A 26,946-nucleotide genomic window follows, 5' to 3' on the forward strand; every position below is an offset into this window, starting at 1 on the left:
TTACCTAAGATTACAACTGGGTCTAACCAGGTGGGCCAATGGGCTCAGAAGTGGCAGATGGAGTTTAATTCACATAAATGTGAGGTGCTGCTTTTTGGGAAAGCAAATCTGAGCAGGACTTATACACTTTATGGTAAGGTCCTAGGGAGTGTTGCTGAATAAAGAGACCTTGGAGTGCAGGTTCATAACTCCTTGAAAGTGGAGTCGCAGGTAGATAGGATAGTGAAGAAGGCGTTTGGTATGCTTTCCTTTATTGGTCAGAGTATTGAGTACTTGATAGAGGTTTATAAGATGATCAGAGGAATAGATAGAGTAGAGTCAGAAACTTTTTCCCCGGGTACAACAGAGTGTTACAAGGGGACATAAATTTGAGGTGAAGGGTGGAAGGTATGCTGCCTGTGGGAGTGGTAGAGTCAGAATCATTGGCGACCTTTAAGCGGCAATTGGATATGTACATGGATGGATGCTTAATCTAGGATAGATGTTCGGCACAACATCGTGGGCCGAAGGGCCTGTTCTGTGCTGTATTGTTCTATGTTCTATGTTCTATGTTGCACTATAGAGGACATTGGTTTGGCCACTGTTGGAATATTGCTTGCAATTCTGGTCTCCTTCCTATCGGAAAGATGTTGTGAAACTTGAAATGGTTCAAAAAAGGTTTACAAGGATGTTGCCAGGGTTGGAGGATCTGAGCTATTGGGAGAGACTGAATAGGTTGTGGCTGTTTTCCCTGGAGTGTCGGAGGCTGAGGGTTGACCTTTTCGAGGTTTACAAATTTATGAGGGGCATAGATAGGATAAATAGACAAAGTCTTTTCCCTGGGGTCGGGTCCAGAACTAGAGGGCATAGGGGGGTTTAGGGTGAGAGGGGAAAGATATAAAAGAGACCTACAGGGCAACGTTTTCACACAGAGGGTGGTACGTGTGTGGAATGAGCTGTCAGAGGAAGAGGTGGAGGCTTGTACAATTGCAACATTTAAAAGGAATTTGGATGGGTATATGAATAGGAAGGGTTTGGAGGGACATGGGCCAGGTGCTGGCAGGTGGGACTAGATTGGGTTGGGATATCTGGTTGGCGTGGACAGGTTAGACCAAAGGGTCTGTTTCCTTGCTATATATCTCTATGACTATAACACTGGGGATATGCCTGCATCATATGGACTGCAGCGGTTCAAGAAGGCAGCACAGCACCAAGATCGCAAGAACACTTAAGGATAAGCAATTAATGACCCATGTTCCACAATAAAGAAAATGAAACCAACATCAGAATTTGCAAGTCACAGTCATATTTTCTGGGCCATTTCATGGCACGAAAGGGAGTAAGGTGACATGTAAATAAAGCTATCATGGCAAGGGGATACGTACTCTGAATCTATGGGCTCTCAATTATTTTGTTTCCGTGTGTCAGACAAGTGAAGCTGGTGTTGTGTCCATTAGAATACAAACACACTTTATCGGTATTTTTAATCAACCTGTTCAGAGACTGTATTGCACACCTCTGGAGCAGACGGGACATAAATCCGGACCTCCTGGCTCAGAGATGGGGACACTACCACCACACCACATGCTTGTAACTTATCCCAGTTATCCCTTTGTCTGCACTTATAGATGCCAGCAGCCCTTAGATTTATTCATAATGTATAATGTATTGCCTGTGATTATCACTTAAATATTGGCCTTGCGATCAGGACTCTTCATAACTACTTTCACATTTCAGTTTTATCTTGTTGAGGAGTTCATGCAGGTAACCATAGAATACTCCAACCCACCCACCTGACACCCTGACTTTAGGAATGATGGGCAAAGTGCAGTGTTAACAGTTTGTATTTTGGCACTCACTGTCCCCACAGACTCCCCACCGTGACAGCACTTCTTTGCTGGTCAACTTTGATTTTCCTAAGCTTTGTATTATTGGTAAATGTTGGGGATTGGCCTGTGAGCAGGCTCCACATGAGATGCGACTATGAAGCCAAAACTCCTTGAATGCGGAATTAGGTGAGGAAGAAAAATTGTCAACACCTAAACACCAGACTGAATTAAATAATGAGTTGGAAGCCATTTAATATTTCTCATGCATATATTGACCTTTGTCTGATTTTACATGCAAACCTTTGATTAAAATATCTGTCTTGTTGAAGGGGACATGTTAGAGACAATAATCGGAATCAATAGTTTTCATATAATTCAATGTTCATGAGTAATCTGGCAGTAAAGAACCATGGCAGGATTTTACTTTCAGTTGGTGTACATTCTGCTAGTGTACCTGGTTCAACAGACAATAGTTCATAATTCAAGTTACTTCCAAGCCCCAGGAAGTAACCTACATTGTGGCATTTTAATAAGCACCTGGCATTGGTTTGTTTTAAAATTCCTCAACCCTCAAATATCAAACCTGAAACACCAATTCACGTTGACCCTTCATGTGAACTTGTGACTGTTGTCTTGTGCATATTGAGTGACCACTGTGCTGTTTGTCATCTTCTGCTGTTCCTTTCTTTCCTGTGTGCAGCTCAAATTGAATGAGGTGAACAGCACAGCCGTTCAGCATCACCTTCAGGCCTTACTTGAAGACCTCATCGAGGTGGAAAAAATCTTAAAGGATGTTGATGCCTTATCTGGACTTGCCAGACTGCTCCCAAAGGGGGCCTGCACTGGCAAAAGCCCACCCACTGCTGCCAATAGTACCAGCTGGAACAGCAATTTCACAGCCAATGCCACCTCAGAAGAGGACGAGGAGCCCAAGAAGGAGAATCCTCACACTCAGTTTTCCGCTTTTGTTCAGCTCTGGGCTGGCCTTCAGCCAATCCTCTGTGGGAATAACAGGTACCATTTTACAAGCTAATAACGTTCTGCAGTTCCGTGGGGAATCATGGATGTCAGAAAGACTTTCACAGCCAAATTTTGATTTTATCAATCATTTGTGGACCAGATTACATGTCCCATTGTTCCTCATAAGTCATCATCACTGACTTGGCTTCAATTCATCTCACCACAGAGACATTGTTGATTAACTTGCACGTCAGCATTGACCTGAAGCAAATTCCCATTTCCTTTCTTGCATTCAGTACTATGCTTAAGACACTTACTGTGCTGTTTTCTGATGTTAGCTAAAATCTATTATTTTCAATATTATACTTTGTAAAACAATGATTATTCTAAGAAATAATCAGCACATAATATTAGAAACAAATGTGTTTTCAGCTGTGGGGTGATAGAAGTTTGAGCTGCTGATTTTTTTTAATTTTAATTTTCATATTAACTAACTTGCTCCCTTGAGGTGAATATTTCAGTAGAGACTGTTTTCTGACAGTAGCGATGAAGAATGGGCTACTCCATGAGTTTGGGCTCACTTTCCCCCTCCACCGAAGTGCACACGCGATATACTTGCCAGCTCCCCAGCAAATGAACCACAAATACATTCCATCAAAAGCAAACACATTCGATCCCACTTGTAAATTATTGTTATTCTTAGCCTGTTTGTTAGGGCTTGGGTTCGTCATGCCACATCCACGCTCCTCCCCTTGGGAAAGCCTTCCAGTGCATCCTGCACCCCAACCCATCTTCCCTTTCTGAACCTCCCAGGAAAGGGTGCTCTCTCTGATGAGCATAGGACCATGCTTCACTGGATCACTACATTACCTTGTGGTTAGTGTAAAATGCCATTTTACTATAGGGGTTTAAATGCACAATTGTGGTAAACAATCAGAAAGAAATTGCCCTGGGATTCCTCAGCATGTCCTCTGAATCCGTGAAGTCTCATTGCAAATGTTTAGACACATGCAGAGCATTATCTTACTCATTGCCAGTATCTCCCCCTCCCTACCTCAGCTCCTTCATGTTGAACATCACTTGGGAGAAAAACAGAAATTGATGAGGTTTCTGAATGTAATCTGGTACTTCAGTTTCCATTATCACTGCTAAACAAACCAATCAAACCCGAAAGGGCATAGGTGCTGGGAGGGTCAGTGGCAGGTGGTGAGGGAACCAACAAAGGGGAAAAACAGACTTAACTTCCTCCCTCCCAATCTACTTGTGATAACTGCGTCTGTCCTTGACAGTATTGTTATGATTGAACACTGCTTTGATCTTGTGATAATCTTCACATTGAGGATGCCCTCCATTGTGTTGTTTGGCACCTCCACCATTTTAATTTCAAACACATTTAACAGTTAACATTGAGCATCTATAAGGGATTGTGGACCATTAGCAGCAGAACTGTACTCCAGCATAATCCATAACCTCATGGCCCAGCATATCCCCCAGGTGAAAGTGAGGACTGCAGATGCTGGAGATTAGAGTCAAGAGTGTGGTGCTGGAAAAGCACAGCAGGGCAGGCAGCATCCAAAGCGCAGGAGAATCAGGAATCAGGAATGCCCTGATGAAGGGCTTTTTGCCCAAAACGTTGATTTTCCTGCTTCTCAGCATATCCCTCACTCAAGCCAGGGGATCAGCCCCAACTCAGTGAAGTGTGAAGGAGGACGTGTCAAGAGCAGCATCAGGCATATCTAAACAGGAGTATTCTGATGACTTAGAGGTGCCAGTGTTGGACTGACGTGGACAAAGTTAAAAATCTCACAGCATCAGTTTATAGTCCAACAGGTTTATTTGGAAGTACTAATTTTCAAAGCGCTGTCTCTTCATCAGGTGGCATCAGCAGCAGAATTGTACTCCAGTATAATCCAAAACTTCATGGCCCAGCATATAGTCACCTGTTGGACTGTAACCTGGTGTTGTGTGATATTTAACTTTGTCCTGATGAAGGGCTTATGCCCGAAACATCAATTCTCCTGCTTCTCGGATGCTGCCTGACCCGCTGTGTTTTTCCAGCACCACACTCTCGACTCTGATCTCCAGCGTCTGCAGTCCTCACCTGCTCCTAAAAATGAGGTGCTAACCTGGTGAAGCTACAATACGGGGCTAAATGATTTCGCCGCTAATGGATCAGATCTAAGCTCCACAATCTTGTCACGTTCAGTCGTGAGTGGTGGTGGACAATTAAACAATTCACTGGAGGAGGAGGAGGCTCCACAAATATCCTCATCCTCAACAGCAGGGAGTCCTGCACATCAGTGCAAAAGATAAGGCAGAAGCATTTGCAACTGGTCTTCAGCCAGAACTGCTGAGTAGGTATCCATCTCAGTCTCCTTTAACATTCCAAACATCGCAGATGTTCACTTCAGTTCATTCAAGAAGCTTGAATCCATCCAGAACCAAGAAGTCCTCTTGACTTGCACGACATTCACAAAAAGAGAAAGGGAGGACTGCAGATGCTGGAGATCAGATTTGAAATGTTTAGATTAGATTAGATTAGATGACTTACAGTGTGGAAACAGGCCCTTCGGCCCAACAAGTCCACACCGATCCGCCGAAGCACAACCCACCCATACCCCTACATTTGCCCCTTACCTAACACTACGGGCAATTTAGCTTGGCCAATTCACCTGACCCGCACATCTTTGGACTGTGGGGGGAAACCGGAGCACCCGGAGGAAACCCACGCAGACACGGGGAGAATGTGCACACTCCACACAGTCAGTCGCCTGAGGTGGGAATTGAACCCGGGTCTCTGGCGCTGTGAGGCAGCAGTGCTAACCACTGGGTGAAATGTGTGGTGCTGAAAAAGCACAGCAGGGCTTGCAGCATCCAAGGAGCAGGAGGATCAGCATTTTGGGGATAAGCCCTCCATCAGAATACCTACTCCCTACACCATTGATGCTCAGTAGCAGTAATGTGTACCATCTACAAGATGCACTGCAGAAATTCACTGAGACTCCTTAGACAGCACCTTCCAAACTCTCAATAACTAGAGCAACAGAAAGTTGGGAACCCCACCAACTGCAAGTTCCCCTCCAAATCACTCACCATTCTTACTTGGAAATGTATCGCTGTACCTTCAGTGTCACCGGGTCAAAATTCCCTCCCTCATGGCTTTATGGTCTACTTAGAGCTCATAGGCTGCAGCTGTTCAAGAAGGCAGCTCACCACCACCTCCTCAGTTAGGGACGGACAGTTAATGCGGGTCCAGCCAGCGATGCCCGCATGGAATGAATGAATTTTTAAAAAGTCACCTTCCATGCCAATTAATCACTGGGACTTCCTCTGGAACTGCTAATTCTTCAGTGATAATACCATACCAACCGAAGTCAAGAAACTTGAAACTGTAAATTTATTTGTGCCTTTGTTAATGTTTTACTGCCCATTGAAATTTCTAATGGTTTTTACTTTCTTAAAATTAATTGTGGAATTACATCCTGCAATGAATTGAAGTCTGCTGTTGATATCTGAAGAGATATAACCTGCTCCTTTAAAAAGCCCGCATTTCTTGGGATTTGAACCCTTCCCTCTCAATAACTCCCCAATGTTTACTTCCGTGGTAACCTGTCCAAGAGTGTAATAATAGAACTCCATTTTGCTTGTGAATGCATCTTCATGTTTTACGCACACCTACCTCCTTTAGTCATTCCTACGACTGACACGAGGGGAGAATAGATTTGGTTTGGCTTTGCTTCACATTGTAAAATGCAAAACAGAGTTTGGTGAGAAATGCTTACTTAGCGAGACAGCAAAAGAAAAGATGCAATCACAGAAAGCACTTGAACACATGTCTTGCTCGGTTAATGGGTCCGACCTGGCTGCACCCTGTCGTATTGCCTTGTATAGGCAGATAGATGTGCAACCTGCTGTTGCTTGATGGACCATTATTGGCATTTGTGTTCATTTTTAAAAAGCTTTTCTCACAGGTCAGTCTAGATCGAAAGGGTTTGTCAACAGCAAAGTGTTCCTCTGAATAATCAGACATTGCCTATTGACTAGTCTCATTGAAATAGCCTTCCACCCTGCGTGCTAAATATAATTTTTTCTGCCCGTGAATGCACATTGATGGCTTGGGAATGTGATCCCCTTTAGGATACCTTTTTGCTGGAGTTTGCATCTGTTTTGTTTTCACTTAAGTAAGAGCTATCCTGAGATTCTTTCCAATGATCAGCAAATGCCTCCTGGTTAGAAACAATCACATTCTGTTCTAGTTGGTGGCTTTAAGACAAATCTGAAGTTTGTCAGAATTTTCCCAGAGCCAATGACTGGATAGGTATTGCAATAATAATATTGTTTATTGTTGTGCTGCTTCCTTCTCATGGCAGCTTCACATCATTTCATTTATGTTTCCTCTTATTCAGAACAATAGAACCTGAGGCCTTGAAACAGGGGAACATGAGCTCTCTCGGCTTCACCAGCAAGGAGCAACGTAACCTTGGCTTACTAGTGCACCTCATGACCACTAATCCCAAGATCCTTTACTCACCTGTTGGTACAGAAGTGGACAAAGTAATAGAAAAGGTAAGACATCAGCAAAGCATCAACTCCAGGTTAAGGAAGCCTGGAATCTCATACCTTGCACCTATTGTAGCTTCTCTCACTTGAACAAAGAGCTGTTCAAGGCGGTGTACTCGGGTGTAACGTGAACTGTGCTTAGGAACACCGTTCACAATGATATATGTTTTGGAGCACCACAGAGTTGGTCAGCAGAGAACGAAACCATTCAATCCAATGGCTCTCACACTTGCTTTTTCTCTCATATCTGTGTGATGATTTACCTCTCGAGTATTTCTCTAATTCCCTTTTCTATTGAATCTGTTTTCACATCCCTTTTAGGCAGTGCATTCCAGTTAATAACGCTCATCTCATAGAAATAATTCACCCCTCTAGTTCTTCTGCCAGAGTTCTTCAGTCTGGTTTATGACCTTGCTACCATCCTGACTAACGTAATTTCTTCACGTGATTGTTTTGATGATGAAGCTTTGGATTGTGAGATTGACGTACGCTGTAGACCTTGCAGTAATCCAGATGGAGAATGGCATGTGCAAAATTCCAACCTTTCTGCTTTGCTCAGATTTATAATGTGAATGATGTTTTGAATTTGGCCCTGTGATCATTCAAAATCCAGTCTAGCTGCATTGATTTTATTGACTACCCAATCAGTCCAAAATGATTGCAACTTGCCCATCAAGCTGCATCGCTCATTGAGGACAAACTCCATAACGATGAGACTGAGTGGGGGAAGAAGGGGAAGCAAACCTCACCCTCTGGACCTCCAGGGGTCAGGCTGCCTAAAGATCCCACGGGTTGTGAATCGACTGATTCAGTCACATGAAGGGCCAAGTTTGACGCTGATTCAACATCACTCCTGAAGCGAACTGACGGTAACTGCAGCTTTTTAATGGCACTTTTCAAACTTATTCTGCAAGTGGTATCAGTTTGCTTTCCTGAGGTCACCTACTGGTTAACAATTTCATGGCAAATGTGTGGAACATAATTGGGAAGGCCATCAGTGATTTAGATATTTAAGCACAGCTATTTAGCACTCTGTACATCTGCCTATCCCAAAGACATACAGACACGTGGTAAGTGAAAGCTGCAGATTTTGGAGGATTACTTCTTGCAGGTGCTGACACTACTTTGCAGTGATAATGGTTGCAAAGCTCACAATCCAAAGCTGCTTCATCAAAACAATCACGTGAAGAAATTACGTTGGTCAGGATGGCAGCAAGGTCATAAACCAGACTGAAGAACTCTGGCAGAAGACCTGGAGGGGTGAACTATTTCTATGTGGTGAGCGTTACTAACTGGAATGCATTGCCTAAAAGGGATGTGAAAGCGGATTCAATAGAAAAGGGAATTAGAGAAATATTCGAGAGGTAAATCATCACACAGATGTGAGGGAAAAAGCAAGTGTGTGAGCCATTGGATTGAAGGTTTCGTTCTCTGCTGACCAACTCTGTGGTGTTCCAAAACATAAATCATTGTGAACAGTGACAATGCAATGGTCAGAATGCTGCTTTGTAGAATCATAGAATCCCTACAGTATGGAAGCAGGCCATTCAGCCCATCAAGTCCAAACCAGTCTTCCAAAGAGCATACCACCCAGGCCCATCCCATCCCTGTATCCCTGCGTTTCCATGGACAATCCACTTAACCTACCCTGGACTGTGGGAGGAAACCGGAGCACCCGGAGGAAACCCACGCACACACGAGGAAAATGTGAAAACTCCACAAGGGCAGTCACCCGAGGCTGGAATTGAACCCGGGTTCCTGGTGTTGAGGCAGCAACGCTAACCACTGAGCCACCATACCTGCCCTCTAGTGAGGAATGAAAAATGGAGAATGAGAGTGTGTAAACTATCCAGTGCTGAAATGTGAACAGATCTGGACATTTTCATTGTCCCAACGCTCAGAAAGTACAGTGTTAGAGGCAAATATCCGAGAAGCAGTTAAGAAGAAGTAATTGGAGCCTGCAAAAAGGCAGTGGCTTTCGAATTGAGCTGGAAGATTGAACTCAGATTAACATGGGTTTATGTCTGATTTCAGAGATAGGATGCAATCTAACCTAGCACTGCAGGTCACACTCTCCGAGATGCAGTAATTTGGAAGGGGTGTTAAATCCAGGTCCACCTCACACATACTTAAAAGATCCCATGGCACTATTTCAAGTGAAAGCAGAGAGAAAGTACACTTTTCACTGTAATTCTGTACTTGAGTACATGTGACAGTAAATCTTAAATCAAATCCAAGACCTTCTCCCTGGTGGCCTGGTTAACGTGAACTGCTCAATCAACTGTATTTGTAAACAAAACCAGGAACCTGGCAGTTGTCTGATTTCAAAGCAGAGGTTGCTGGAAAAGCTCAGCGGGTCTGGCAGCATCTGTGAAAAGAAATCAGAGTCAACGTCTCAGGTCCGGTAACCTCAGTTCTTCGGAATTAGTGCCTGACTCTGTTTTATTCCTGAAGGAAGGGAAAAGCTCTTGTTAGACTGGGGATAGGTAGCAGTAAAAAATGAGGTCTGCAGATGCTGGAGATCACAGCTGCAAATGTGTTGCTGGTCAAAGCACAGCAGGTTAGGCAGCATCTCAGGAATATAGAATTCGACGTTTCGAGCATAAGCCCTTCATCAGGATGAAGGGCTTATGCTCGAAACGTCGAATTCTCTATTCCTGAGATGCTGCCTAACCTGCTGTGCTTTGACCAGCAACACATTTGCAGCTGGGGATAGGTAGCAAGCAACTTGTAATACTCAACAGATTCTTCCTACGAATGGGGCACCTTGGTGCAGCAATGCTTTGCCTGGAACTGGAGAAAGTGGTAACGTTAATGTAAAGGTTGCTTTAAGCTGCAGATAATTTAAATTGGGCAGAAAATTATTCTCCATAAATAAACAAAGGCTGCTGAGCATGAAATGCTAATCATAGATGGTGACAGCTGGGATATTGACTAAAAGGTTAAGAGGTGGAGAGTCGAACATGTGGTGCAGGCAAAATGAGCTATGTAGGCCATTGCTGTACAAAATGAAAATCGATATCACATAGGCCACTGCTTGTTTTGTTCATTTTGTAATTATTGAACAGTAATAAACTCACTATTTCTATTAATTTTACCTTACAAGCATTGCATTATATTTCAGAAATGGACAGCAAAACATAAATTAATCTTTTATCAAAAATAACCTATATTTTATGTAAAGAAGCACCTTGAAATGGATTTAAATTTTGAATTTGCAAGCTATTTAATTGAATAGGCATGGATTGTGCAGTGCAAAACAAAAGTATTATTTCACTTGTAAGATCTTTGTTCAAATCCAACCCAGGCTGACAAAATGGAGATACCCCTGCATGATGGGAACGCTCAATCCCATATCCTTGAATGTTAGCCTGCAGAAGAAAGTTGCAGTCCATGTTAGAGTAGACGGGGAAATGGCCACTCGCTTTGTGCATGTGCCGGTGCGTGTGTCAGCCTGGGACCAGGGATGTCTCTGACTGGATGCGACGTGTCCCATGATCCAACAGCTGCCTATGATCAAAGAACTGACTGACACTGTTTGTATGTAATAATCTACATCTTTTCCTCAGTGTCGATCTTTGTTTTTTATCTAATATTCTGAAAAAAATAACTCTCGTCTTGTAGCAATTGCACTCCGGTGCCTTACCCTGACCCTGACCGTGAGCTTGGGAAGGCTGTGTTCTGAAAGATTCTTCATAGTAAAGTCCAATTTTGTCCACATGTTATCCACTGATCATGAATGGGACACTTTAGCCAATTGTTCTTCCTAACCAGGAAGTACTGAGCCTGCAGTACCTTTATTTACTGCCCTGACAAAGTCCATTTACCAGATTCGATTGGAGGTTCATCCTGGACCCTTATTCTGTGTGACAAAGCTGTTTTCTGAATAAACTCAGAGCAATCAGCAGGGTTACTAAATTGTTCTGAAGCAGAAATATATTAATAACTGAATAATATTCTGCTCAGTCTGTTTCTTGAATTTGGCAAAAGCATATACATTTTGTTCTGTTACATTTTGTCAGTTAAAATCTTGCACCCGAACAGAAATTGTCCTCCGTTGTTAATGAAATAATTAACACACCTATCATAAAGGAAATCTCAAATCAGGAAACAGGGGACCCCCCCCTTACCTTAGGAAAGAGAGTAGAGTCATAAGGATGTACAACACAGAAACATTGATCCAACTCATCCGTGTCGATCAGATATCGTAAACCAATCTAATCTCATTTGCCATCATTTGACCCATATCCCTCGAAACACTTCCATTCATATATGCATCCAGATGCCTTTTAAATGTTGCAAGTGTACCAGCCTCCTCCACTTTCTTTGGCAGTTCATTCCATACGCGCAACACCCTCAGCTTAAAATGTTGTCTCTTAGGTCCCTTTCATATCTTTCCCCTCTCACCCTAAACCTATGCCCTCTAGTTCTGGTGGCAGATGAATTATAATGTTGATAAATGTCCACTTTGGTAGCAAAAACAGACAGGCAGATTATTAGCTGAATTGTGATAAATAGGAAAAGGGGAAGGTGCGATCAGACCTGGGTCCTTGTCCACCAGTCAATGAAATAAGCATGCAGGCTGCCAAATAAGGCAGATGGTATGTTGGCTTTCATTGTGAGAGAATGCGAGTAGAGGAGCAGGGACATATGTGTTGAGGATTATCGTGGAGGAGTTGTTGTCACATCTTACTGATTACGGTCTGTGGGTCAGCAAGTTGAGGATCCTTTGCAGAGCGGAGAGCAGAGTCTGAGGTCTCAGAATTTGGAGATGAGTTTAGTTGGAATTATAGTGTTGAAGGTGGAGCTAAAGTCAATAAGTAGGAGTCTAACTTAGGTGCCTTTGTTATCCCGGTGTTCCAGAGATGAGTACAGGGCAAGGGTGATAGCATCTGCCATGGCCCTGTTGCGATGGTAGGTGAATTGTTGTGGATCAAGGCAATCTGGGAGGTTGGAGTTGATGTGTGCCTTTATGGTAGCTGGTTGTGGTTGTTGGAATTCAGATATCTCTGCAGGGATTTCCTCAGGATATTGCCCTACACCCAGCCATCTTCAATTGCTTCATCAATGATGCCTCCCACCTTCATAAGGTCAGAAGTGGCGCTGATAATTGCACAATGTTCAGCACCATTCATGACTTCTGAGATACTCATTAGTCTATGTTCAAGTACAGCAAGACCTGGACAATATCCTGACAAGCGACAAGTAGCATTTGTACTACACAAGTGCCAGGTACTGATCAACTCCAACAAGATAGAGAATTGAAGCATCACCCTTTGATAGTCAATGGCATTAACCATCACGAAATCCCCTACTATTAACATCCTGAGGATTGCCATTGATCAGAAGATTAACTGGACAAGCTGTATAAACATTGTGACTACACAATCAGGTCAGAAGCTAGAAGCAGCAAGAAACTCACCTCCTGTCTCACCAAAACGTGTCCATGACCTATACTGTACAAGTCAGGAGTATGATAGAATCCTCACCACTTGCCTGGATGGGTGCAGCTCCAACAACACTCAGGAAACCATCCATCGCCCACATCAAAGCGGCCCACTTGCCTCCATTCCTGATGAAGGATTTTTGTCCGAAACATAGATTTTTCTGCTCCTCGGATGCTGACCTGCTGTGCATCACTCTGATCTAAACTCTGGTTTCCAGCATCTGCAGTCCTCACTTCTGCCCACTTGACTAACATCACATCCACAAACATCCAGTCCTTCCACCACTCATGTTCAGTACCAATAGTGTGTACCAGCTACAGGGGCAGAAATTCACCAAATATCCTCAGAAAGCATCTTTCAAACCCACGACCCTTTGCATCTTAAAGGACATGGGAATACCACCAAGCCACTCATCATCCTGACTTCAACATATGTTGCTGTTCCTTCTGTGTCGCAGAGTCAAGACCTGTGAACGTTCTCCTTCATGGGGTTATGGGTCTACCTACAGCAGGTGGACTGTGGCGATTCAAGAAGGCAGCCCACCAGCACCACCTCAAGGGCATCAACTGCTTGTGGTTGTACAGAATTAGCTGCATTATTATTGTACCTTGTGTCTCTGAAATTCCCAGGGTCATTTGTACTGAAGGAGCTCCGTGATGGTCTTCAGTGTCCGTTTGAAGAGGGCAGGAGCAGCATTGTTTCACTGTTCTGTTGAAGGACTGAAAGTTTTCACAAGACAACTGAAGTGTCAGTTTTGATAATGTACTCCCAGTTCTGGAGAGGTTTTTGAACCCGGAGCCTTCTAATTGGAAATTGTGCACTATCCAAACTGCTTCACAATGACTTTTTCTATTCTGTATTAACAATATGTCTTAATACAAGGCCATTGAGCTAGGTAGCAGCATTATATTTTCTTCTATCCCAAAGATACAAATATTGAGTATAGGAGTTGGGAGGTCATGTTGTGGCTGTACAGGATGTTGGTTAGGTCACTATTGGGAAATTACATGCAATTTTGGTCTCATTTTTATTGGAAGGCTGTTGTGAAACTTGAAAGGGTTCAGAAAAGATTTTCAAGCTATAGGGAGAGGCTGAACAGGCTGGGGCTGTTTTCCCTGGAGTGTTAGAGGCTGAGGGGTGACCTTATAGAGGTTTAGAAAATTATGAGGGGCAGAGATAGGATAAATAGATAGGTCTTTTCCCTGGGTTGGGGGAGTCCAGAATTAGAGGGCATAGATTTATGGTGAGAGGGGAAAGATATAAAAGAGACCTAAGGGGCAACTTTTTCACACAGAGGGTGGTTCGTGTATGGAATGAGCTGCCAGAGGAAGTGGTGGAGGCTGGTACAATTGCAACATTTAAAAGGCAACTGGATGAGTATATGATTAGGAAGGGTTTGGAAGGATATGGGCAAAGTACTGGAAAATGGGACTAGATTGGGTTGGGATATCTGGTCGGCATGGACGAGTTGGACCGAACGGTCTGTTTCCATGCTGCACATCTCTATGATTCTAAGTTGAGGGGCAATAAATGCTGACCCAGCCAGCAATACCCATATCCCACGGGTGAATACATTTCTCAAAATTTCAATGAAAGGAAAACGTTTCACTGCATTGGAAACAGGTGCTGATTGGTTGACAAGTCAATTCTGAATGGTTGAGGCATTGCCAGGAAGAATTTGCCAGAGAACAGTTACTGTATTCAAGTTGCCACAATGTCTGGACACGCTCTCTCTGCATATAGAGGAACAGGGCCCCTGCATATGATGACTCTGGAAAAGGGGGCGGAGGGGTGGGGTGTGAGATGCTGTTACCTCTGGTCCTATAGGCCTGAATGGTTTTTATGCAGATTTGTGCCCAGGTGTACACAAAAGAAATAGTAAGTCCAATATGAATTGCTATGCTGTCCAATATGAATTACTATGCTGTCCAGTTACACAAAACAGCTTTCAGCAGTTTTCAAAATAGGAGCAGAGTTTGTAGAATTTGAAACACACCAGCTTTGCATCAGCTTGGATTCATTTGGCAACTCCTGTTCCAGAAGAATATGTTTTGAATTATGAGGGCATTTCAATGGATTCAGGTGGTCCTGTCTGCTCATATTCACGGAGCACACAGAGACTATGCTCACTAGGCTGTTGGTGCACAGTATGTAATGTGTTTCTGGAAGCTGCAGTGCTCGCTCTTTGAAGCCTTGTCTCCAATTATGCTGTTCACTGCCTGGCGTTCTGATTTATAACATCTGGCAGTCTTCATCCTTCCCCAATAGCCACCCAGACAATGACATACTGCAGCTCCAATCTCAAAAAATACATCGGTTCACTGAGAGAACATTCCTGGACTTACTCCTAAAAGGCTTGTCGGGGGTTGGGGGGAGCAAATCCCCACAAAGTGTTTCCGCTGTAGCACTGAGCAGTGATCATGAACAGAATTCCTCAACCGAAAGGACTGTGGTTGCTGGAAGTCAGAAACAAGAACAGAAATTGTCAGAAAAGCTCAGTAGATCTGACAGCATTTGTGGAGAGAAATAAGATGTAACATTTCGGGTCCAGTGGCCCATATCTCAATCATTTTCCTGCTTTGTACTCAGTGTGGTGCTGGAGTCCACGTAGTCTCTCTTGCGTTTGGTAGCCTACAGTCAAGAGTGCGGTGCTGAAGAAGCTGAGCAGGTCAGCCAGCATCCGAGGAGCAGGAAAATCGACGTTTCAGGCAAAAGCCCTTTGTCAGGAATGAGGCTAGGAGCCTCGGGATGGAGAAATAAATCGAACATGGGTGGGACTGGGATTAGATTACTTACAGTGTGGAAACAGGCCCTTCGGCCCAACAAGTCCACACCAACCCACCGAAGCGCAACCCACCCATACCCCTACATTTACCCCTTACCTAACACTACGGGCAATTTAGCATGGCCAATTCACCTAACCCGCACATCTTTGGACTGTGGGAGGAAACCGGAGCACCCGGAGGAAACCCGCGCAAACACGGGGAGAAAGTGCAAACTCCACACAGTCAGTCGCCTGAGTCGGGAAATGAACCCGGGTCTCAGGCGCTGTGAGGCAGCAGTGCTAACCACTGTGCCACCGTGCCGGGGAAGGTATCTGAGTGTGTGATAGGTGGATGAAGGTGGGGGTAAAGGTGATAGGTCGGAAGGGAAGGTGGAGCGGATAAATTCAGTAGCCTACATCAATTCCATTGGAAATTTCACACCTTCATATCATTTTGTCAAAGTTGAAGAGAAATGTGTGAAAGGATTTCCAGTAATGTGCCATTTTTCAGTATCAGTGACCTTAGGCCATCCCACATCATACTCCTCAATGATGTACAGTAGCGCCTCGACATACAACCGACCCCGTTCACAAACAAATCTGTTTACGATCAGGATTGTATGTAAAATTTTGCTTTAATGTATGCACGAACTTCAAGATACGAATGCAAAAAGCCCATGTGCGACCACGTGGTTTCATTGTTCTGCTTTGCTACGCACTTGTTGAACGCAAAAGTTGTCTGGCCCCATGTGATCTCATTCAGTTCATCTTTGGCACGTGCGCTGTGAACAGTGTGAGTTGCTATGTCCAAGCATTCTTACGCTATCCGAACAATGGGAAAAGTTGATTCAGTTCGCGAACGGGTCCCGGAACAGATTAAGTTCGTAAGTCGAGGCACTACTGTATCACTGAAGGTACTAATATAGGAATTCTAGAATTATTAAAATAGTTTGAGTTTGCCCAGAATTATGCATAGGACATTGTCAGAGGCTAGAATCAATAAGCCAGCCTGTTCATTAATCTGATTCTAGGTGACGCAATAATGTTTTTTCACAGAATTGAATGACCTTTATGTTATAATTTGTATTTTTAAAAAATTGATCAGTTTGGCTGTGTTGTGACGCAGAGTCGAGAGTGTGGTGCTGGAAATGATAGTGGGCGGCACGGTGGCACAGTGGTTAGCACTGCTGCCTCACAGTGCCTGAGACCCGGGTTCAATTCCCGACTCAGGCGATTGACTGTGTGGAGTTTGCACATTCTCCCCGTGTCTGTGTGGGTTTCCTCCGGGTGCTCCGGTTTCCTCCCACAGTCCAAAAATGTGCGGGTCAGGTGAATTGGCCATGCCAAATTGCCCGTATTGTTAGGTAAGGGGTAAATGTAGGGGTATGGGTGGGTTGCGCTTCGGCGGGTCGGTGTGGACTTGTTGGGCCGAAGGGCCTGTTTCCACACTGTAAGTAATCTAATCTAAAAGGCCAGGCATCATCTGAGGATCAGGAGAGTCGACGTTTCAGGCAAAAGCCCTTCAGCAGCTGTGTTATGACACATTTCCCGAGGAGGTGGGATTTGATCCAGGATCTCTTGATCCAGAGTTAGTGGCCACGCGATCCTCACCATCCAACAGAGGGAATTTCAAACATTGCAGGCTACTGAAATTTTAATTCTGTTTGCTGTCTGAAATGTTATTTTGTGCTGTAGCAAAAACCATTACCCCTGCTTTCCTGAGGGAGTGGTTTTAATGTCATGAATAACAAAGTAAGGCTTTTCATTTTATGTATCTCTAAGTGACGCTGATTGGCAGCAGAGGGAGAGATGGAATCACTGTGTACCACAAAGCAGCAGAGAGAAGGGTCAGTTCATATTCATTGAAGAGAGTGGAGTCTGTGATTACATTTAGTGTTTCATAGGCTGAGTCCTTGTTTCTCGGAGAAAGTGAGAACTGCAGATGCTGGAGGGTCAGAGTTAATAAAGTGTGGCGCTGTGGCTGTAGTGATGGGGTTGTTTCAGGATGTGATTGATGGTGACTCGGAGTCCTTGTTTCACCAACTCCTGTGTATAAAATGGAGAAGTAAATGCATCAGTTGTGTAGTGGAGGCTGTTCTCCCTTCCAGTGTGTTAAGGGTACACTTGCGATTCCTGACAGTTTTAAAATGCAGGATGTGTTGGACGTCAAGTGGACGAAATTAGGAGGAAAATGAGCAAGCTGTTTCTGCAAACATTAGTATTCGCTTCATAAAAATTCCATAAAAAGGTACACGTTGAGAACAGTATGTTGTTTAAAAATATACTGCAGTATGTTGCAGAATGGGTACAATTGCAGTATTTAAAAGACACTTTAATAAGTAAATGATTAGGAAATGTTTGAGGGATATGGACCAGGAGCAGGCAGGTGGGACTAATTTCATTTGAGATTATGTTCGACGAGGACTGGTTGGACCGAAGGGTCTGTTTCTGTGCTGTATGAATCTATGACTCTCCTCTGTCGATCTGTGTGTGTGTGTGTGTGTGTGTGTGTGTGTGTCTGTCTCTGTCTGTCTGTCTGTCTCTCTCTCTCTCTCTCTCTCCCTCTCCCCCTCCCCCTCCCCCTCCCCCTCCCTCCCTGTCTTTGTCTCTCTCCCTCTTCCTCTCTCTCACACTCACTTTTCTTCTTTCCCCCCCCCCCCCCACATTGTTACCTTGCTCGCTCCTGATCTGTTCTTTGTCTCAAATACTTATTTTCTCCTGATTTTTCCCGCCCCTGAAGGAACTTCTACAGGTCTTTGCTCCATTCAGCGTTGTTTTGCTTTCATGTCACGAGTATAATGAGCCTGATACATAGTGATCACATTTGCACATGAGCATTGTTTTAATCTAACCTGGTCCCTCGAGCTTGGTCAGCACAATGCTGGAGGAGAAAGTGAGGTCTGCAGATGCTGGAGATCAGAGCTGAAAATGTGTTGCTGGAAAAGCGCAGCAGGTCAGGCAGCATCCAAGGAACAGGAGATTCGACATTTCGGGCATGAGCCCTTCTTCAGGAATGAGGAAAGTGTGTCCAGCAGGCTAAGATAAAAGGTAGGCAGGAGGGACTTGGAGTAGGGGTGATGGAGACGCCCCTCCCCCAAGTCCCTCCTCTCTACTTTTTATCTTAGCCTGCTGGACACACTTTCCTCATTCCTGAAGAAGGGCTTATGCCCGAAATGTCGAATCTCCTGTTCCTTGGATGCTGCCTGACCTGCTGCACTTTTCCAGCAACACATTTTCAGCACAATACTAGAGCTCTTCATACTAGAAACAGCAGTAACCTTGCCTTAAAAGTCTGCAGATCGGTTTTGTGTGAAGAATATCTATGCCAGCTGCATGTACAGCACATACCTGCCTCTGTTTATGATCAGCCTGCTGGCCTCCTCTCACTCACTGCCTCACTCCACTCTCTGACCTCCTCACCCTGGCCACCCGTCTCACTTGACTCACATTACCACACCCCAATTATAGTGAGGGATTGGAATAGGGAAGGTGGGAAGTATGAAGGAGAGTTGAGGAGGAATGTGATGAGAGAAAAAGACAGAGAATGGTAAGTTCAGTGACGGAAAAGGCAGGTGGGAACATGAAGGAGGGAAGGGGCAGGTGGGAGGGTGAGGGAGGGAAGGGGCAAATGGAAGGGTGAGGGAGGGAAGTGTGAGGGTTAGGGTCAGAAGGGGCAGGGAGGAAAGGGTCAGGGTGGGAAGGGGCAGGTGGGAGGGAAGGGGGAGGGTCAGGGAGGGCAGGGGGCAAATGGGAGGGTCAGGGTGGAAAGGGGGCGGGTGAGGGAGGGAGGGGGCAGGTGGGAGGGTGAGTGAGGGAAAAGGCAGGTAGGAGGGCCAGGGTATGAAGTGCGTGGGTGGGAGGGTCGTGGGTGGGAGGGCCAGGGTGGGAATGTGAGGGTCAGGGTGGGAAGGGGGCGGGTGAGGGAGGGAAGGGGTGGGTGAGTGAGGGAAAAGGCAGGTCGGAGGGTCAGGGTGGGAAGGGGTTGGTGGGAGGGTGAGTGAGGGAGAAGGCAGGTGGGAAGGGGGCGGATGGGAGGGTGGGTGAGGGAGGGAAGAGGGCGAATGGGCGGGTTGGTGAGCAGAGAGGTGACTTGTTTCTTTGGTTGCGTTTTAAAAGTTATGTTCATTAACGAACTTAGGATTTGAGAAGTGTACAGTATTTCAAATTACAGGGTGCCACATTTTGATTCTTTCTGTCCATGAGAATGGTCTGACAGTTCCAAACTCTACAGCTTTTGCAGAAGTTGCAAGCGAAACTTCTGATTTATTTGGCATTGTTTTATTTAAAAATGTCATTCTCAAGGTCTCGGCTACAACATTGAGGAATGTATCAAGATCAGAGCCCTCAGTCAGTGATCATGGTATGAAAAACTGTTGTGTTTTTTCTGAGTTTTGTTAGTTTGCCATGTGGGGAACTCTTAGCACAATGTGCTCATGTGGTTTTAACAACAAAGTGGATATGCAAGCTTAGAAAGCTTTTCAGAACGATTTCTCCCTCAGCATGACTGACAGACAGCAATACAGTCGGTAGGGGAACAGGTTTGGTGCAACGCTTGTTGGAGTTCCTTAAACATTAAATGGTCTAAGTCGCGAGGAATGATTTTCACAGCAAGTTTAAATTGTAAAAATTTCAATAGCCGATCTTAAACATTCGTTAGAGGGGTCATCAGTGAAATGGGCATTAGTTTTACAAAGGAGTTGTATAAATTTTATAAAATCTTTTGTTTTACATCACCACCTTGCGTGTTAGGCAGCATTCTCTATTTGTTTGAAAGTTATTTTTGTTCATTCATGGGATGTGGGCGTCACTGGCTGGACCAGTGTCTATTTGCCATTCCGTAAAAAATAGGTGCAGAAGCTGGCCATTTGGCCCTTCAAGCGTGTACCATCATTCAATATGATCATGGCTGATCATCCAATCTCAGTATCCCATTCCAGCCTTCTCCCCATACCCTTAGATCCCTTTAGCGGCAAGAGCTACGTCAAGCTCCCTCTTGAATGTATTTAACAAACTGATCCCAACAGCTTTCTGTGGGAGAGAATTCCACAGGTTCATAGCTCTCTGAGTGAAGAAATTCTTCCTTATTTTAGTCTTGAATGGCTTATCCCTTATTTGTAGACTGTGATCCCTAATTCTGGTCTTTCCAAACATCAGGAGTGTTCCTCCTGTATCCAGCCTGTCCAGTTGTATCAGGATTTCAGATGTTTCTATGAGATCGCCCCTCAATCTTCTAAATTCCAGTGAGTACAAGCCCAGTTGATCTCGTCTTTCCTCTTTTACCCCAATTAGCCGGAGTGTAGCCAGTTTAATGGTAGATGTCTCCCCCCTAGGGTGGGAGATTTCAAGATTAGGTCCCAAATTTTTATGGTGAAAGGAGAGAGATTTAGCAAAGACATGAAGGGCAACCTTTTTATACAGAGGGTGGTTCGCGAATGAAATAAACATCCTGAGGAAGTGGTGTAAGTGGATACAATTACAATTTTTAAAAGACATTTGGTTAAGTGCATAATATGAACGATTTGGTGGGATATGTGCCAGGAGCAGGCAGGTCTGGCTAGTTTTGTTTGGGATTGTAATTGGCTTGGACTGGTTGGATCAAAGAGTCTGTTTCCGTGCTGGATGACGCTTACAAAACTGCAGTGATCATGCTGGCTAGAGCAAGTAAGGACAGCAGTTATCTTTCCTAAAGGGTATTAGTGAACCAAATGGCTTTTCACAATAATCAACAGTGGTGACCCAATCACCATTAGGCTACCATGTCATCCAGATTTTTTTTTTAATTGAATTCAGATTTCACCATCTGGCATAGTGGAATTGAAGTCCATGCATTCGGAACATTAGCCTGCAGCTCCAGATTATAGTCCAGTATCATTCCCACCACACTTCCTCTTCCCACATGCCCCTTCTCAGTTTCATGGATATAGAACTCTATTAGAAGGGCTAGATATTGGGCTGTGAAGATTTTGTGCAGTTCGACTGGATTTCTTTTCCCAAAATTCACACAAAACTAATGTAACTAACACCAGCAATCACAAAATATTAAGGACTCCCAGGTACATTAATCACCATTGTGAGTTTTCTGCTAATTGCTGTAGTTTGCAGAACTTCAGAAAGGCTCTGGAAATTAAGCTGGTTACTTTGAGGATAAGGAACGTGAAGAAAACTTTAGAAGCTTTGAATGGAATATGTCTTTTAAAATTCATTCAGAAACTGACTAGCCCAATCCAACCAGCAAATGGCTTTATATGTACTTTGAAAGTTCCTTTCAGTATTTCAAGTTCTGGTTTCTCAGCTAGTGAAATGGATATTGAGATTAAAAGTGATAAATCTATTTGCTGCTATATTAATGGAATTGAAATTTGGATTGTGGTGAAAATTGCAATGTGCATTTTGTCACTTTAGGTTACTATAAAAATATGCACCAGCAGAGAGGGAGTGTGCTAGGAGGAGATGATGATAAAGTCTTCAACAGCTCCGACAGTTCTAATTCTAAATATCTTTGGCTGAAAATAAGACTGTTTCTATTCTAAGAACTTCAGTTATCACTCTGAAGTATGTCATAGGATATTCTTAAAACTATTACTTTTTGAAAAAATGTTTTAAAGTTTGCTGTTTCTTGGTAGATTTTGTATTCAGCAATGTTCACGTAAGTAAGAGAATATTTTCAGCTGGGGGAACTTTTTCCATTCTTCATAGGTTGTGGACATCATTGACTAGGTCTCCACATGCCTGGAAGGCAGTTAAGAATCAGTTAAGTATTGCAAAACACCTTCCAAATAGGTGGCATTTTATACCAGAATCACTGGTTATGCTTGCAGTGGGAAACTTTATCTTTATTGAGTATTTTTAAAGCAGCAAGGTGAAATGGAATGTATCCAGTTTGGTACATCGCATTAAGCTCTAAGTGATCCAGTGCTAAGTAGGCAACATCGGAGGTTATCTAGTATCACATTGTTCCTCCAATGGTACTCCCAGTATGCCATCATTAGATTTTCCACCATCCATTGATTTTTCAACCACAATGGGTGGCACGGTGGCATAGTGGTTAGCACTGCTGCCTCACAGCGCCAGAGACCTGGGTTCGATTCCCGCCTCTGGCAACTGACTCTGTGGAGTTTGCACATTCTCTCAGTGTCTGTGTGGGTTTCCTCCGGGTGCTCCGGTTTCCTTCCACAGTCCAAAGATGTGCAGGTTAGGTGAATTGGCCATGCTAAATTGCCCGTCGTGTTAGGGGCAGGGGTAAATGTAGGGGAATGGGTCTGGGTGGGATGCGCTTCGGCGGTCGGTGTGGACTTGTTGCCCGAAGGGCCTGTTTCCACACTGTAAGTAATCTGATCTAATCTAATCGAGTACACAACATATTCATCAGTTCGGTGACTGTCTAAAATATGTGAAGTGTTTTTTATATAAAACGAAATCATGAAATTTTTAAAACACTTGGGTGTAATTTCTATTGAGCAATGTTCAAATGAGTTTGAATGGAAACTTGTGGGATTGGGTGGACAGCTATCAGTTTTCGAAACTTTGGAAATGTTGGATGCAATTTTGTGCTGGAATCCCCTGTTGTACTCCGCATGGGAAAACCTCTGTGTTGAGCAGGTCCTTGAAGCATGGAGATAGCTTGCCATTGAGCCTGCCTCTCATTCACATATTGGATATGGGCATGGCTGGCTGGACAGCATTTGTCACCTACCCCTTGAGAAGGTGATAGTGAGTTGCCTCTTGAACCACTGCAGTCCATGTGCTGTAAGGAGACCCACTATATTGTGAGGGAGGGAATTCCAGGATCTTGACGCAGCAACCATGAAGGAATGGCGATATACTTGCAAGTCAGGATGATGAGAGGCTTTGACGTGGAACTTGTAGGTGGTGTTCCCATTAAATCTGCTGCCTGCAACAAGAGCTTGCGCAAGGAGTCTTTTAACATGGGCTTGCTGTTGTTGCTACCACTCAGTTCCAGCTGACCAAGAGACTCTCCTGCCCTTACTGCTAGACTTAAGTGTCTCAAAGATTTGCAGGTTGTCAATCAACATGTTCATAGCCACTGAGTCCTGAGGCAGACCCTGAATTCCTGATTCTCTGTCTCAGAGACATTACCTATCTTGTCACAAGACCATCTTGTGGCAAAATCTTAGGCATTGGAATATTCAAAGGCATGAAATCCAATTTGACATGACATTGGAATTGGCTGTACTTTGCTTCTCCAGAGGGTGGTCCAGTAATGTACAGACAGAGACATTCGGTGGATCTTGTCAGTTCACACCATTGGCATGATGGGTGGAAAGGAAGCGTGTCAAGATAAGGGCAGTTTTTGACATGGCTACTGCTTAATGAAGCTTTGACTTGTATGATGGAGTTGTTTTGGCTGGAGTATTTGGCTGAACATAAATGCAACATTGTGTCTACTTGAGGCAGGACACACAAACGTACAAAATCATGACAGACCTTTCTGATGCTTGTCAGGTGCTGGAAAAAGACTCTGTAATTACTCTGTAATTATTCAATTCAAAAATAAGAGTTGGATTCAAATATGAAAAAAAAAGACTCTAAGATATGTTCTGCTGTTGCTCTTTCTTTCATTATTAGAGTAATTTGAGGGTTGAGAGTCCAAGTTCAGTAATGGCCTATACAGAGATTCCCTAAAGTGTGGAAACAGGCCCCTAGGCTCAACAAGTCTACACTGACCCTCCGAAGGGTATCCCACCCAGACCCATTCCCCATTCCTCTACATTTACCCCTGACTAATATGCCTAACCTACACATCCCTGAGCACTATGGGCAATTTAGCATGGCCAATTCATCTAACCTGCACATCTTTGGATTGTGGGAGGAAACTGGAGCACCTGGAGGAAACCCACGTAAGCACTGGGAGAATGTACAAACTCCACACAGACAGTTGCCTGAGGCTGGAATCGAACCCAGTTCCCTAACGCTGTCAGGCAGCAGTGCTAACCACTGAGTTGAATTGTTCTTGAAGAAGGCCTTGATATCGGAGTGTTTATTGTTGCCACTATACTTGAATGAGGAAATATCTCATAATATGTGTGAAGTGTTTTGGCGCTGATTCTATCACAGGAAGGAAGCACAACCATTTAAGTCACATATGTCGATCTTTATAAAATGCACGTTTGGCAACTCTACTTGACTTTGAGAGATATTTTTAATTTGCTGCGTTTAAATCCAGCTTCACAGCACTCTGAATGATACTTTGGCTGATTTGTTCTAAATTTCCATCTTTTCAGGAATCAGCAGACATGGTGGGAGAGCATAGATTTTGTTGCTAGGTCAGTAGCAGACAGCCATGTTAGATTAATTCCAGAACTTGATTCAGATCTAGTTTCTCATTGAGGGTTAGACTGGGCCAAATAACTTTCAATGGTTTTTTATCTTAAGGAGTTGGGTTGAGTAGAAAATTTGTTTGTCTTTGGTTCTTAATAGCATTTGTGTTTTTACAGTTTGATAAATTAGTAATGTATAACTTGGCCTCCATTAGATTGTATATTTATCCCTGGCAACCAACAATAATGGGAATAATGTGACAGCATGTATTAAGCATTTTTATTTACTACTGAAGTATTCCACAGTTATTGACCATTTGAGGCAAGTAAACACACATTTTATTCCAGAGGGAATGAAGGTTTATTCACTTACCGAAGTAAAGGTAATGTTGTTATAGTCTTACAAGACAATAGGGCTGCTCTCTCATTAGCAATATGGCTGATGGCAGTTTAACCTGAGGGTCCCCACACCTCAGGTGAGGGGAGAGGCAGAGAAGGAGAGTCCTTCTTGGAAACCTTAGCCAGTGCAGGGATTTAACCCTTACTGTTGGCGTCACTCTGCATCACAAACCAGCCTCCAGCCAACTGAGCTAAACAAATGCTGACTCCAGCAAAAATACTAGCAAGTGACTGCATAGAGAATAAAGAACTTGCACTGACATTGTGCTTTTCATGACTTCCAAACACCGCAAAGTGCTTCATTGTCAACAAAGTATTAGAATATAGTCACTGTTGTAGTATAGAAGATGAGGTTGCCAATTGACTCACAGGAAGCTCTCCGAAACAGTAATGTGAAATTAATTGTTAGTCTTTGTGTGGAGGATTAATTATTGTTTTCCTTTTAAATAATACCATGTGATCTTTTGCAATTACCTAAGAAGAGCTGGGGGAAGCGAGATGTTGGGGAGGGAAGCTTGTATTAAAGATCCTGAGAATTGCAAAGACGTATAAATTGCAGAACAATGGATGTTTTACAGGTGGAACAATATTAGCCTGCAAAACCGAATGAAAGCATTTTTAAGCCTTGTTTTGGGATATGTGAAAGTCGTCATGTGTGGGAAATGTGTATAGGTGGTTTCAGGCATGGAACAAATTTGGTAGATAAAACTGCAACAGCTGCCTTACAGTTTGACTTGTTGGATTCATTAATGCTGTGGCCCATGATACTCATTCTGAAAGTGTAATTTCTGCAGTTAATTGGAAATAAAAGGTTACAATCAATGATATTAATGTTAATTGGATAGCTGTGATCAGCCGGGCATGTTTGACACATCTGTTGCTCAAACACTTTCTAAATGATCCAGTCAAGGATACTGAAAATCAAATCTCTTGTCATTAGAATTATTAACTTGTGGGACTGCATGGTATTAAGATCGAAGGAAATATATTCATGGACAGTGTTAGGAACACAGAAATGAGAGTAGGTCAGTAAATCCATTGAGGCTGCTCCATCATTGTTGATTATCCATCTCAAATTCACTTTTCCACAATATCACCATATCCCTTAACCCACTGACTTCTCGTCTTGATCTACCACAACCTCTTAGATGACACAACTCTTCCTTCAAGATTATATTCCCTGGTTTTAGAGTCACATGGAGTACCTTATCTTCTCCCACCAGGTCATGTCCTGTGTGAATTTTGTAAGTTTCATCTCTCTTCTTTCTAAAGCTGTAGAGAATACAGACCAGTTTCCTCTATTTCTCCTGATGAAACAAACTCAACACCCCAAGGGTTAGTCTGGCGGACCACTTTGGCGCTCTCTCTATGACAAGCATATCCTTCTTTGCATAAGGAGATCAAAAGTGTACACCAGACTGTAGGTGCTATCTCACTAAGACTCTATACAGCTGCAACAATGCATCGTTGCTCCAGTACCCAAACCCCCTTACAGTGAAAATCAGGATACCACTCAGCTTCCTAATTGCTGCACCTGCATACTAGGTCTTGTGATTCATGAACAGGGACTCCTAAATCTCTTTGGTCATCAGAACCTCTCACCTTTTAAGAAATATTCTGCCATTCTGTTTTTTTCCTACCAAAATGGATGAGCACACACTTAATTCGCAATGTAATCCATCTGGCATGTTGCAGCCCATTCCTATAGTCTGTCCAAACCCCCTTCATCC

At 43.7% G+C, this 26,946-nt stretch overlaps 1 protein-coding gene across 2 annotated transcripts in view; it reads left to right on the forward strand.

Annotated features, from left to right (window-relative positions):
- abca2 (ATP-binding cassette, sub-family A (ABC1), member 2) overlaps positions 1 to 26,946 on the forward strand; it is a 541,802-nt gene that overhangs the window by 297,993 nt on the left and 216,863 nt on the right. For both annotated transcript variants that reach the window (XM_060841298.1, XM_060841299.1), the window contains exons 9-10: positions 2,509 to 2,822; positions 7,175 to 7,334. In XM_060841298.1, the coding sequence (XP_060697281.1) occupies positions 2,509 to 2,822; positions 7,175 to 7,334 (474 nt within the window). The remainder of the gene's footprint in view (positions 1 to 2,508; positions 2,823 to 7,174; positions 7,335 to 26,946) is intronic.

Source organism: Hemiscyllium ocellatum, chromosome 21, assembly GCF_020745735.1.
Source record: "Hemiscyllium ocellatum isolate sHemOce1 chromosome 21, sHemOce1.pat.X.cur, whole genome shotgun sequence".
NCBI lineage: Eukaryota > Metazoa > Chordata > Chondrichthyes > Orectolobiformes > Hemiscylliidae > Hemiscyllium > Hemiscyllium ocellatum.